Source organism: Schistocerca piceifrons, chromosome 2 (genome assembly GCF_021461385.2).
Source record: "Schistocerca piceifrons isolate TAMUIC-IGC-003096 chromosome 2, iqSchPice1.1, whole genome shotgun sequence".
Classification (NCBI taxonomy): Eukaryota; Metazoa; Arthropoda; class Insecta; order Orthoptera; family Acrididae; genus Schistocerca; species Schistocerca piceifrons.
This window is the reverse complement of record NC_060139.1, coordinates 493,645,671-493,658,672: the sequence shown is the minus strand read 5'-3', so window position 1 is coordinate 493,658,672 and position 13,002 is coordinate 493,645,671. Positions and strand designations below refer to the sequence as shown.

The 13,002-nt window shown below is 42.7% G+C and overlaps 1 protein-coding gene across 1 annotated transcript in view; it reads left to right on the top strand.

The window, feature by feature from the left end:
• The window catches only part of LOC124775510 (E3 ubiquitin-protein ligase lubel), a 488,311-nt gene that overhangs the window by 282,827 nt on the left and 192,482 nt on the right, over positions 1–13,002 (top strand). The window contains exon 7 of the mRNA XM_047250342.1: positions 6,435–6,694. Within this exon, the coding sequence (XP_047106298.1) occupies positions 6,435–6,694 (260 nt within the window). The remainder of the gene's footprint in view (positions 1–6,434; positions 6,695–13,002) is intronic.

Below are 13,002 nucleotides of genomic sequence, written 5' to 3'. Positions count from 1 at the left end.
CTGTCAAGCACAGTGTTTCCTAGTTGGACATAATAACATTGCTTGTCTCATGCAGCTTCTTAAAGAAGTCTACATGAACAAAGATAAATTACGATTTATTTAAGACAGAACATCTTAAATTTGATAGTGTATTCCTTCAGTATTTGTTTCAGAATAAATACTGCAATTACTCTAAAATTGGTTCATAAAATATCATAACGTTCTTCTGAGCTAGTTTTCCTTACGAATTATAGATCACTTAACTTACTGGTAAAAAGTAGACAAACATGTGGCATTCATTATTAGGCATCATTCCAGGATTTAAATTCTTATTCAGTCATCCATATTTCGGTTATCTGCAGTTTCCCTAAATTACTTCTCATAATTGCCAGAATGGTTCCTTTCAGAAAGCTACAGCCAATGTCCTTCTGAACTTGGTGGTGGTGGTGCATGATAAATGTGTATATGACATCTAGTAGTAATTTCAACGAAATAAATTGGCGTGTGTTAAAAATTCTGCTTACCCACAGCTATATTATTTGACAGTTGCTCGCCATTAGTTACAGATATTATCAAGGTTTCAGTTAATACAGTTACCAGGGTGTCAAAATATGATAAAAAAGTTTTACCAAATACACAAATTTCTTTATACTGATTCGACAGGAGATCCTTAGCATAAACGGTATAGCTGAAAACACTTAGTGAATTGTAATGGCAAGAATCAGTATCCTCTGCATACCAATGCAGTAATCTGAACATCTATAGTGTAGCACGATGTACATCTGTTTGCAGCAATCTCCACAACGTTGTTAGAATGCTCTAGAGATATATGGCCCTGCTGATCCATCCATACAATTTTAATAGTGTGAAGGATCAGTGAAAAATGAAACAAACCACGCGAAAAATTGGGGAAAATCATTTCACTATCTCAGAACAACACTGTTCCTCCACCACAAACCCTTCTGAAAACCTATGCAATGACTTATTGTGTGGACCTCAAGCACAAGGACCTCAAATCATGTGATCCTCGCTGAGGGATTACTATCAGGCTCAGTTTACTTTATTGTTTACCACAATGTGGACGCCAACATCACTTAATTACAGTGCCATACTCTGAGGGATTGCCTACATACACAGCAGCCAACACATGCTGAAGTTCCTTGGTGTCTTTCATGTCTAAAACAGGAAACAAATCACCCCTCGAGCTTCCATCTTTTCAAGAGAATTATATCATCTTTGATTTGGTAGTCAGTCAGCATTTTTACCATTTAGTAAAATTTTATGACTTGACAAGAGCTTTAGATTCTGTGAACTGTTATCTCATGTAGAAGATACAATGTGTTGGATAAATTGACATAAGTTTATGGTTTTTATCTTTTCTGCTTGGCAGTTACATGTCGATTACATAGCAACAGGCACTCATAATTGGAAGTAATAAGAGTTTTGATTTTGGTCTTAAGTTGTTTATGATATACATGAATTGTTAGAAGAAATAAATTTGTTATTTTTGCAGTTGATCCTATATAGGAATAAAAAATAGTGCCATTTCCCTTACAGAAATGTCTGAAATATCTGCAGATAATTCAAGCCAAAGCAAATATTATTAACTTTTCGTTAGTCTCAAAACACGCAATTCATTAATTCACTCAAACAATGAAGCATAAGAAGCAGGAACAGCCAATTTTTTGAGACAATAGATAGACCACAGTTTTAATAAAAAAAAATCGCTATTTAGAATAAATGAAGCTCCTCACTTCAGATGTGTTTTCAGTATGCACTGTTTTTTGCCCCATGGACTTTAAAAATGAAGAAGCCAGGTTAGTCTTCATGTTACTGTTTACTAATGAATTATGGAATAATTCCAAGGGTAGTGTTTTTAGAAGCGTATTTTAAGAATTCTGTTTGCAGCTACTTCTGTAACATCATACAGATGATCTATATAAGTATTTAGTATTTTGACAAATGCTTCACAAAACTCAGACATATATATTTGCTGTGAAATTCGTGAATATACATAAATTCTCAACAGGCCGGAATGTACTGAATGTCTTATGGGTAATGTGGAAGATTTTAAGACCGACTTAAAACAAATTTCTCTTTGGCAACTCCTCGTACTCCATTAAAGCGTATCTTCAGAAAAACTATTAAAATCTATTTTTGATTTTATTTTTTTATTAACATTAGTGCTGTAATACAATAATATTTCGTAAAATAAAATCATTTCATTACATTGTACTTAAATACAGTGTAGATACTTGTCAACTTTCGTTTGTAATCACGGAAGACCACTAGTTTAATACAATGTGAAAGGAACGCACTCTGAAACGTGAGCAACAAAACACTGAAGAGGCACTTGAGTGCTGCATTTGAGCCGAGTGTGAATAAACAGTGTTTTTTGCAGCAGAGTGATTCCCAAATGTGCGAACTTTAAAACTAAAAGAGAGTCCGTAGGCACTAAGAAAACTAAGAACATCCGTGAACGGTCATGAATGTAGGAATTGGTGACATTTTTAAATGAAAACAGTGATAAAGTTTGAAGTTGTATTTAGCAAACCTCCATTTGGCAAGAGCAGTACTGACGTTACAGTTTGACGTACGTAGCTATCACCCGGCAAAGCGAACTGAAGACCTGGTCAGGACAGCACCGTCGTGTTTACATGAGAGTGACATGGAAAAGGGGCAGTGCAGCGTACACTCAGGTACCAGCTGCCAGGCGCCACACGTCTGTACGCCAATACCCGACGTAGTCCAACAGTCATTGACCAGCGCCTTTGTATGACAATAGGTCTTGCACACTATAAGTGTCTGATTGCACGTTTCGTCTCAGTAGAGCACCGGCCACATTAATCATGATTCCTTAGTTTCTCCAAAGAATGTGATGAGAGCACTTCTCGGGTTATCAGCCGAATCGTGGCGGCATTGTGTTGTCGCAAAGTTTCGGCGAGTTGCCTACTCGTCATCTTGAGGCAACGTTTTGGGTTAATGTCTAGTTGGTTTCTTTACAGCCGTTGGACTGCAGACTCTGCCGAGGGCCCAACAGAATCCATTGGCACGGCAAAGCACCTTTGTTCTGTTGGGCCCTCGACAGAGTTTGCGGTCCAGCGGCCGTAAAGGAACCAACTGGACATCAACCCAACACGTTGCCTCAAGATGACGTGGGCATTTCGTCGAAATGTTGCGATAACATAACGCCACGTCTTGGCTGATAACCCGAGAAGATTTCCTGAATAAAAGTCGCTGAGAAAGCTTCCACTCGCTTTCTATAAACCGTAGACCTGCCTGTAGTGGCGCGGCACAGCATCAAAAACAAAGGTACTGTGCCGTGCCCGGAGTTCTGAGACTGGGTCATCAAGGAGGCAACAGAAATAACAGTACGTGACGATGTTAGTCGTAAAAGTGGTTCCCAACTGAGCTGAGTATGGGATGCTGCGTTAGCAAGTCAGGAACGCTCTAATGTGAAATCAGAGGAAGCAGCGGGCGAAATAGGTACACCAAGACTCGACGCTCGGACTCTTTCCGACCAGCCTCCCCTCCACCCAACCCTCCGCTCTTTGCACCGCCAGGTACGACATCTCTTCCAGAGGCATATGGCTGGCCTACCCGTTGGGCCTTCGGCAAAGGAATCTGCGATTCAGTGCCTATACATGAACGAAACTGACACTACCCCGACACTTCGCCTGATGATGACGAATAGGTAACTCATTTATAAGTCGTGACAATTACGACGCACCCTCCGGCTGATAACCAGAGAAGATTTGATTAGATATTAGATATACTTTCCACAGGATTCATGGAATATAATATGGCTGTAAAATGAAGAGCGAGCAGGCGAGTCCCTACTCTGTCCACACAGCTACGTCACAAAAAATTGCACCTGCTGTTCCTCTGTGAACATTCTAAATCTGTGGGGACGGAGAGCACAGACACGCCGAGGGAGTGTTCATTTTCCACTAAACGGAATACAGAAATTAGTAATAGGAGAAGCATTGTGCACTGATTTATTTTTCCCTTAATTCATGGTGCGTCATTTGACTCTTTATTACAGTTTCAACTATATGGTTGTTTGTTCTAACCCTAGTTAGCAGGACAACCAGTAAAATAGTGATTCCTACACAGTACTGCTTATTGACCCAACTGCTATCAATTTGTGAGCGGCCGATAAGGAGAACAGTGCTGGACGACATGGTTTCTGTGGAAGGAGGGTGTAAACACTGCGGATATTCACAGGCAACTGGTGGCAGTGCGGGGAGATTGGTTCAAATGGCTCTGAGCACTATGGGACTCAACTGCCGAGGTCATTAGTCCCCTAGAACTTAGAACTACTTAAACCTAACTAACTTAAGGACATCACAAACATCCATGCTAAATAGACTCCAGTTGTCCGCTCATGTAGCGACAGCAGTTGGGTAAACGGGCTGTGCTGTGCAAGGATCACACTTATACTGATTTTCCCGCCACCTACGATTAGACCAAACTATTACATACTGGAAGTGTGATGACCAGTCAAATGGCGCACGATTAATGGCGGGAAAAAAGAGTAAAGTGTAAATCAATATGGAATGGTCTCGTATATCTAATGCTAGAAACGCAAACGAACGCAATCTATCTAAACTGCTTCTGACTGCCTTGTACGCCTCGTCGAGCAATTGATTCACAGACATAGGAAGCTGTAGCGTTCCTCCAGGGAAGGACAGTTTCGTCAATATAAGAGCTGCTCACTCTTCAGTTTGCAGCCAGACTACGAGATTTGCGAGAAAAGTAATGAGACTGATTTTTTATGTAGGAAAGGTTGTTTTTTTATTTTCTTCTAAACAAAGTAGTTCTTTTTGGCAGCTGTACACCGGCAGAGTTGTTGTTCCCATTTCTGGGGGCATTGCTGAAAGGCTTGAACTGGTAGGACCTTTAACATGTCGGCCACACTCTTTTGGATGTTCTCCAGAGTACCAAAATGATGTCCTTTAGAGACATTTTTCCATTCCGGAAAAATCCGGTAGGTCCGCTGTTGTTTTCTATCTACTTAAATGATCTTTTGGATAGGGTGGATAGCAATGTGCGGCTCTTTGCTGATGATACCAGATGACTTCGACAGGATTGGTGATTGGTGTAAAGAATGGCAACTAACTATGAATATAGATAAATGTAAATTAATGCAGATGAATAGGAAAAAGAATCCTGCAATGTTTTAATACTCCATTAGTAGTGTAGCGCTTGACACAGTCACGTCGATTAAATATTTGGGAGTAACATTGCAGAGCGATATGAAGTGGGACAAGCATGTAATGGCAGTTGTGGGGAAGGCGGATAGTCGTCTTCGGTTCATTGGTAGAATTTTGGGAAGATGTGGTTCATCTGTAAAGGAGAGCGCTTATAAAACACTAATACGACCTATTCTTGAGTACAGCTCGAGCGTTTGGGATCCCTATCAGGTCGGATTGAGTGAGGACACAGAAGCAATTCACAGACGGGCTGCTATATTTGTTACTGGTAGGTTTGATCATCACTCGAGTGTTACGGAAATGCTTCAGGAATTCGGGTGGGAGTCTCTAGAGGAAAGGAGGCGTTCTTTTCGTGAATCGCTACTGAGGAAATTTAGAGAACCAGCATTTGAGGCTGACTGCAGTACAATTTTACTGCCGCCAACTTACATTTCGCGGAAAGACCACAAAGATAAGGTAAGAGAGATTAGGGCTCGTACAGAGGCATATAGGCAGTCATTTTTCCCTCGTTCTCTTTGGGAGTGGAACAGGGAGAGAAGATGCTAGTTGTGGTACGAGGTACCCTCCGCCACGCACCGTATGGTGGATTGCGGAGCATGTATGTACATGTAGATGTAGAAGAAAAGAATCACAAGTACTTAGTTCAGGTGAATAGAGGGGCTGTGGAACAACAGAAATACCATTTGAGATGAAAAATTCAGTGATGGAAGTGGCTTTGTAAAACACTGGGATGACCGTTTGTCCTGAAGAAACAAGAGCACGCACGTGTTCGACGTTTCATCGGCTTTTGAAGTTCCTGATCTCCCTGGGTGAGGCTCATCTTGAACGTGTTCTCGGCCTTCCGAAAATGATTTGTGCCAGCGAAATCTTGTGCTCTTGAGAAGGAATGTTCCCCATAGGCCTCTTTCAACTATTTAAAGGTCACACTCGCAAATTCCCCAAGTTTTACACAAAAGTTGCTCTAAATTCCACTGTTCCATTTTGGTAACACACAACATGAAGGCAGCTTCCTGGTGAAGCTCTCAAAACTCACGTGATGGCTGTACGGAGCTGAAACTCGGACCGAGCATCTGGAAGAGATGAACATACCGGTGTACACAAGTAGAACAACACAGCGGTGCTACGCTCGCATCGCTGCCAGTCTCATTACTTTTCGGGCACACCTCGTATACTAATAATGAAATGTGACGTAACTGGGAGGCCTAGAGCGCCGCACAGTGGAGAGACGTGTGCCCGCAGCGCCGAGCCCGCCGCCGCCGCCGCAGCTGGGCAGCGCGCCGCCCGAGCACGCGCGCCACCCCACGGCGGACCGGCTGGGCGCGCTGCAGCAGCGCTACCGCCAGCACCAGGCGGCCATGCGCGCCACCACGCCCAACATCCCGCTCACCGTCGTCGAGATGAGCTCGGCCGACGACCGCGACCACGCCTCCTCCAGGGGCCGGCAGTCGCGCAGCTCCAGCTTCCAGGCGCCCGCGCACGCCTTCAAGGAGCCGCAGCTGGTCAGTACCCTGTAGATTCTCTTTCCCTTAGCCTCCTATCAGCCTCCTGTCTTATCATTCCACCGGAGAACACTACAAGGAAGTACAACATGGCAGCAAACGTAACAGACTATTTACACTACTGGCCATTAAAATTGCTACACCATGAAGATGACGTGCTACAGACGCGAACAGGAACCGACAGGAAGAAGGTGTCGTAATATGCAAATGATTAGCTTTTCGGAGCAGTCACACAAGGTTGGCTCCGGTGGCGACACCTACAACGTGCTGACATGAGGAAAGTTGCCAACCGATTTCTCATACACAAACAGCAGTTGACCGGCTTTGCCTGGTGAAACGTTGTTGTGATACCTCGTGTAAGGAGGAGAAATGCGTACCATCACGTTTCCGACTTGATAAAGGTCGGATTGTAGCCTAGCGCTATTGCAGTTTACCGTATCGCGACATTGCTGGTCGCGTTGGTCGAGATCCAATGACTGTTAGCAGGATATGGAATCGGTGGGTTCATTAGGGTAATACGGAACGCCGTGCTGGATCCCAACGGCCTCGTATCACTAGCAGTCGAGATGACAGGCACCTTATCCGCATGGCTGTAACGGATCGTGCAGCCACGTCTCGATCCCTTAGTCGACAATGGGGACGCTTGCAAGCCAACAACCATCTGCACGAACAGTTCGACGACGTTTGCAGCAGCATGGACTATCAGCTCGGAGACCACGGCTGCGGTAACCGTAGACACTGCATCACAGACAGGAGCGCCTGCGATGGTGTACTCAACGACGAACCAGGGTGCACGAATGGCAAAACACCATTTTTTTCGGATGAATCCAGGTTCTGTTTACAGCATCACGATGGTCGCATCCGTGTTTGTATTCGTTATCGCCATACTGGCGTATCACCCGGCGTGATGGTATGGGGTGCCATTAGTTACACGTCTCTGTCACCTCTTGTTCCCACTGACGGAACTTTCAACTGTGGACGTTACATTTCAGATGTGTTACGACCCTTGGCTCTACCCTTCATTCGATCCCTGCGAACCCCTCCATTTCAGGAAGATAATGCACGACCGCATGTTGCAGGTCCTGTACGGGCCATTCGGGATACAGAATGTTGGACTGCTCTCCTGGCCAGCACATTCTCCATATCTCTCACCAATTGAAAACGTCTCGCCAATGGTGGCCGAGCAACTGGCTCGTCACAATACGCCAGTCACTACTCTTGATGAACGGTGGTATCGTGTTGAAGCTGCATGGGCAGCTTTTATAAATAGGTAGACCTACATAAGGTCCCTGGAGTTGGGTAATTGCAAGAACTGTTTGTACACGGTCCACTCACATTAATGTGACCACCGCCTATATTCGACGTCGAACTGCTATAACCACTCACAGACGTTAGGTGTCAGCGGCGGGTATGCAAAACGTGTCGGGGGACGCGGAAAACAGTGCAGCCGCCGTCGTTATGTGGAAATGGAGCGATTTATCTGACGTTCGGAGGAGCATGAACAAAGGTTTTTTGGCCAAGGGTGGAAGCATTTCCGAAACGGCTAACTGTTCGTCTCCCACCATGGTTAAAGTATATTATGCACAGAAAAATAGTGTTATCCGAAACTGGGGCCAAGGCAACTGGGGTGCACCTGACCAGATGAACCAAGGGGCTACCAACAGCGTCTTCTCAACGACCATTCAATGAACATTGCTCTTTATAGGCCTCCACAGCAGGTGCCTTGTTCATGCATCCAAACCGACTGCTGTTCATCAGCGACAAAGGACGGAAATTTGCACGCTAGTATCACAACTGGACGTCCTCTGGGGGCCGACAGGACGCGTTTCAGATGAATCACGTTTTATGACCAATCGAACAGATGGCCGTTGGTTTCTATGGCCCTGTAACAATCGTCGGAAGAGTGCAGGCCGGAGGAGGGAGTGTTGTGGTCTGGAGAATATATTCGTGCCATTCGTGCCATATATTCGTGCATGGTTCCAGATTCCTCTCGGTACCTTCCAGAACCTCACTGACTCTGCGCTTCGCACAGCAGTCTGCATTGCAAAAGTGGCTGTTCACGCTTTCGACAGTTGGTGACATTAATGTGACTGGACAGTGTATAAGTTCATCATATAAAATATTGGTCACCCTCTATAAAACAGCACATTGGCCGATTTGGAGCGCAGCAGATGGTGTAGAACTGGTAAAAAGTAGCCCAGCTCTGTCGTTAGTGATGGAAGTGAACTGGTACATGTGGCCTAACTCAGCCGTGGTAATTCGTGGCAGTGAAGTGTTGTCTGTACTAGTCACTTGTAATGGTATCAGTGTAGTAAGTTGTGGAGACGTGACGAAATGGTAGGAAGGAGATGTCGTGATTTGAAACTTACTGTTGGATTAAATTTGTGTGCCGGACCAGGAATCGAAGACCTTCGGCTGTCGCGGGCCAGTTCATTACCAACTGAGCTATCCAAGCACGACTCACGACATGACCTTACAGCTTTATTTCATCAAGTACCTCAGATCCTACCTGTCAAGCCGTGGTGTGGGTCACGCTTAAATAGCTCAGTCGATAGAACACTTGCTCGCGAAATGAAAAGGTCCCAGGTTCGAGTACTGGCCCGGTACAAGTTTTAATCTGGCAAGAATTTTCGAGAACAGTGATCCTAAAAGGATCCTACCAGGCGGAGACTGGAGGTGAGTGTCACGCCGTGTCAGTGACAATCAGTTTCAAACTCTACAGGAATTGCTACACTCATTAGAGTTGCGATCTTCCAAAACTATAGGTCACTAGTTTTGGTACAGTATATAAATAACGTACTGAATGGTAGGATTACATGTAGACCGGTAGTACTGGTAATATTGGTAGGTAGAGAAACATAAGTGAAAGTGTGAGAGAGAAACTGGGGACCGACGACTTCTGTTTGTCTGTTTTGCACATACTTAGAATCGCACATCGTTTAATGTTAAAAAAATTAGTAGATCGTATAATTTCTGCGCTTTTATGTAATCAAAGCAATTGCCTTTGATGCAAGTACAGTTGACATGCACAAACATAAAAATATCTACATAATTATTGCTGGTTTGTACTCAATAGAACATTCTTCTTCAAGATCAAAGGCAAGAGTTTCCTGTTATTATGATAAGTGTGAAAGTTGTTTATGAATAACGGAACCATGTTTTATATAAACTCGATGAAATTTTGAAGCGATGTTTGATATGTTTACTTTTTTAAATTTTACCTTTTTTTGAGAAACTGTTTCCTAGCGCTATATAATTAATCGGTATTTTTTTACTAGAATATCTCTCAATTTCGCGTTACATATTAATAATTTTCGAACTCGCGTCCGTCGGTCGTCGTAATTTAATTTATTATTTACTACAGAAATTGATTGGTAATGGTGATTGTTGCCGACTTACGTGGTGGGCCTTAATCAAAATGATATTTCATTCAATTTTGATTTACAATTAAATGCTTTTGTGAAGTTGTCTCTTTTTTAAATAATATTAATCTTCAGTGGAAATTATTTGTTATGTTAATGGACATAAGACTCGCTGAATCTTAAAACATGAGCATATAAGTTGAACAATGGAATAAACTTTTGATATTAATTTCCTTGGCTAGTCAGTTCACTTTAAAGCAAAAAATCTTTAGTTACTAATTACAATTGCGGCCCACACACGCGCGAGAATATTTTTTCTTACCTCCGTTAAACATTGCATTGTAGTCGGAGTCCTGGCTCTGGCTCTCGGCTGTTGTACTGAAAATAAGAATCTTAAAGCTACGTATTTTCTGCAACGTCGGGCGGCTGTGGAGAAAAATGTATATTATGTTAACAGCGGGCAAGTTTTTCGCTTCCGCTAATTTTTATAAGTTAATATCGTCACGTAACGGCGTCATTGGCTGCATCGGCCGCTGCGATTGTTGCACTGTAAATTACTCGAACGCAGGTTAATTCAAGGAAGGCGGACATGAAATCGGGATCACCTCTTACAAATTGAAAGTGAACAATAATATTAAATCAATATATTATCTGCTTAAATTAGTACAAATATGCTTACATTTGCCAGCACTCGCAAGATGTCCGTCTTCACGCAACCAAGACAAGAGAAGTCAAGACGACTAAAAAATTAACAAAAGATCGTATTTTGTCATCTCTTTAGATCATTTTGTTTCGAGTGCTCTGTATATTTCTTTGCCCTGGAAACTTACACAGAGAAATTATTACAATTTTTAAATGTCTCTTCTTTATAAATACTGTTTTAAGTCGTTTCTTAGTATTTCTTTGGGGACGGTATAATATTAACAATTTTCGAATAAAACCTGAATTAAACATTGGCAATTTCAACACTACTATAAATACAATAGGAGGATAACTATGCAGAACAAAAATGTTCTATATGTTATACAGCCCTGCATATATCCTCCCTCGGTTTCTAAACGGTTCACCGCTTCCGGTTTCTAGGTTCTAGGGTAATCTAGTAAGACACTGACGGCATGCACAAGCAAATAGATCAAAATACTTCAACGACCGATAGACATGCAAGACACCTAACAAACAGGTAAAGCGTCTGCGGTCGTACCTGGAAACCTCCCAGGAAAACTGCCGTAGTCTATGTATGCTTATAACCTACGGTAGTTTTACAACTGTAACTGTCACTGAATTCAGCTCTATCGCAATCCATTTCGAACGAACACTGCGAAGGGAACTGCATGCAAAGGACATGTGGAGTTCTAGAAAGTCGTTGCTCAAAGCCGCACGTAATGCTGCACGTCTTCAGTGAGTCAGACAACACAGAAACTGTGCAGTAGTTGACCAGATGCGTCTTGTGCTGTTCGATGGATCACGAGTTTGTTTCTTTTCAAATACTTCAAGACATGGAGTGCACCGAGCGCCCAGTGATAAATCACAATGTCTAGAGGAAGTAGGTAAGACCAAAGATTGTATCGTGATTTTCAGGAATGTTTTTGGCAATATGACTTGAGTGCTCTCATACAGGTCACCGTGAGGATGAACCACTATGTTTATTTCATCATTCTCCGTGGTCAAGTGTTGCCGTCTATTGATGATGAGCATTCTCTGCACACTATTGTCTTCCAAAATGACGGTAGCCGTTTTCACGGGGCTTTACGCATATGTTCCTGGTTTCCTCGAACTCTGAGACACCCTATCGGAAAGACAAGGGTAGATGTTATGTGGCATTAGAGTGAAGTTTCCCAACGGTGACTATTTTTTTTTTTTTGGTTCAGTGTACTTATATGATACTACTCCCCATTGAGCCTTAAATTTTAGTTCATTCAATTCACATTTGTTGACCTTAACTTACAAACAACGCTGTATAGTCCCCATACAGAAGGTACGCACCAGGAACAACCTCGTCCGCTGACAAACACGACATGGAGAGCGCACTACAACGCTCTTCACACATCCGCCCTTCCTCTGTGTTTTTCTGCTGCAGAATACGCCGCTACGGCCTGGAGGAAGTCCGCAAAAAATGGTTCAAATGGCTCTGAACACTATGGGACTTAACTGCTGCGGTCATCAGTCCCCTAGAACTTAGAACTACTTAAACCTAACTATCCTAAGGACATCACACACATCAATGCCCGAGGCAGGATTCGAACCTGCGACCGTAGCGGTCGCGCGCTTCTAGACTGTAGCGCCTAGAACCGCTCGGCCACTCAGGCCGGCCAGGAAGTCGGCACATTCTAATCAAGTTATTGTGTCTCTTCGTTAGAAAGGCAGCATATCAGGGTTCCCAAAAGCCCGGGTACTTTCAAAAAACTCAACCCAGTAGCTAAAATTGGGTTCTTATGGGTTTTATTGTTTTTTTTTTTGTTTTTTTTGGCGGTTAACTAGTCCAGTTTAAATTCCTATGATTAATTTATTAGAAACACTAACTCATTCTGACAACTACTTTCTTAATGCTTCTTTCCTTGTCCTTTCAGCGCTGCGTCCATTGAGAGAACCTTCTCCACCTACCGATTTGTTTGGTCATTATTAGGAAATAATTTAGGAAATAAAACACCCGAGAAATTAGTGAAGGTCTATAAATTTCTGCACGCTTCCAAAAGATAACAAATTTTTGCAGTCATTACAGTTCTACATCAAGTTGAAGTTTGTTTTTAGAAGTGTAAATGTTGTTTATCTGTGTTTCTTAAATTACAAGAAACGTTAAAACGCAATATTGATAAATTATATTCTTGTGACAGTAAATAGTTGCACTCAGTAAATTTGATGTTTTTTTTTTTTTTTAATAAGTGTAAGCTAACTACTTAACATTATGTATGTTCTGTATGTTAATTAATTTTTTTTAATTAAATATAG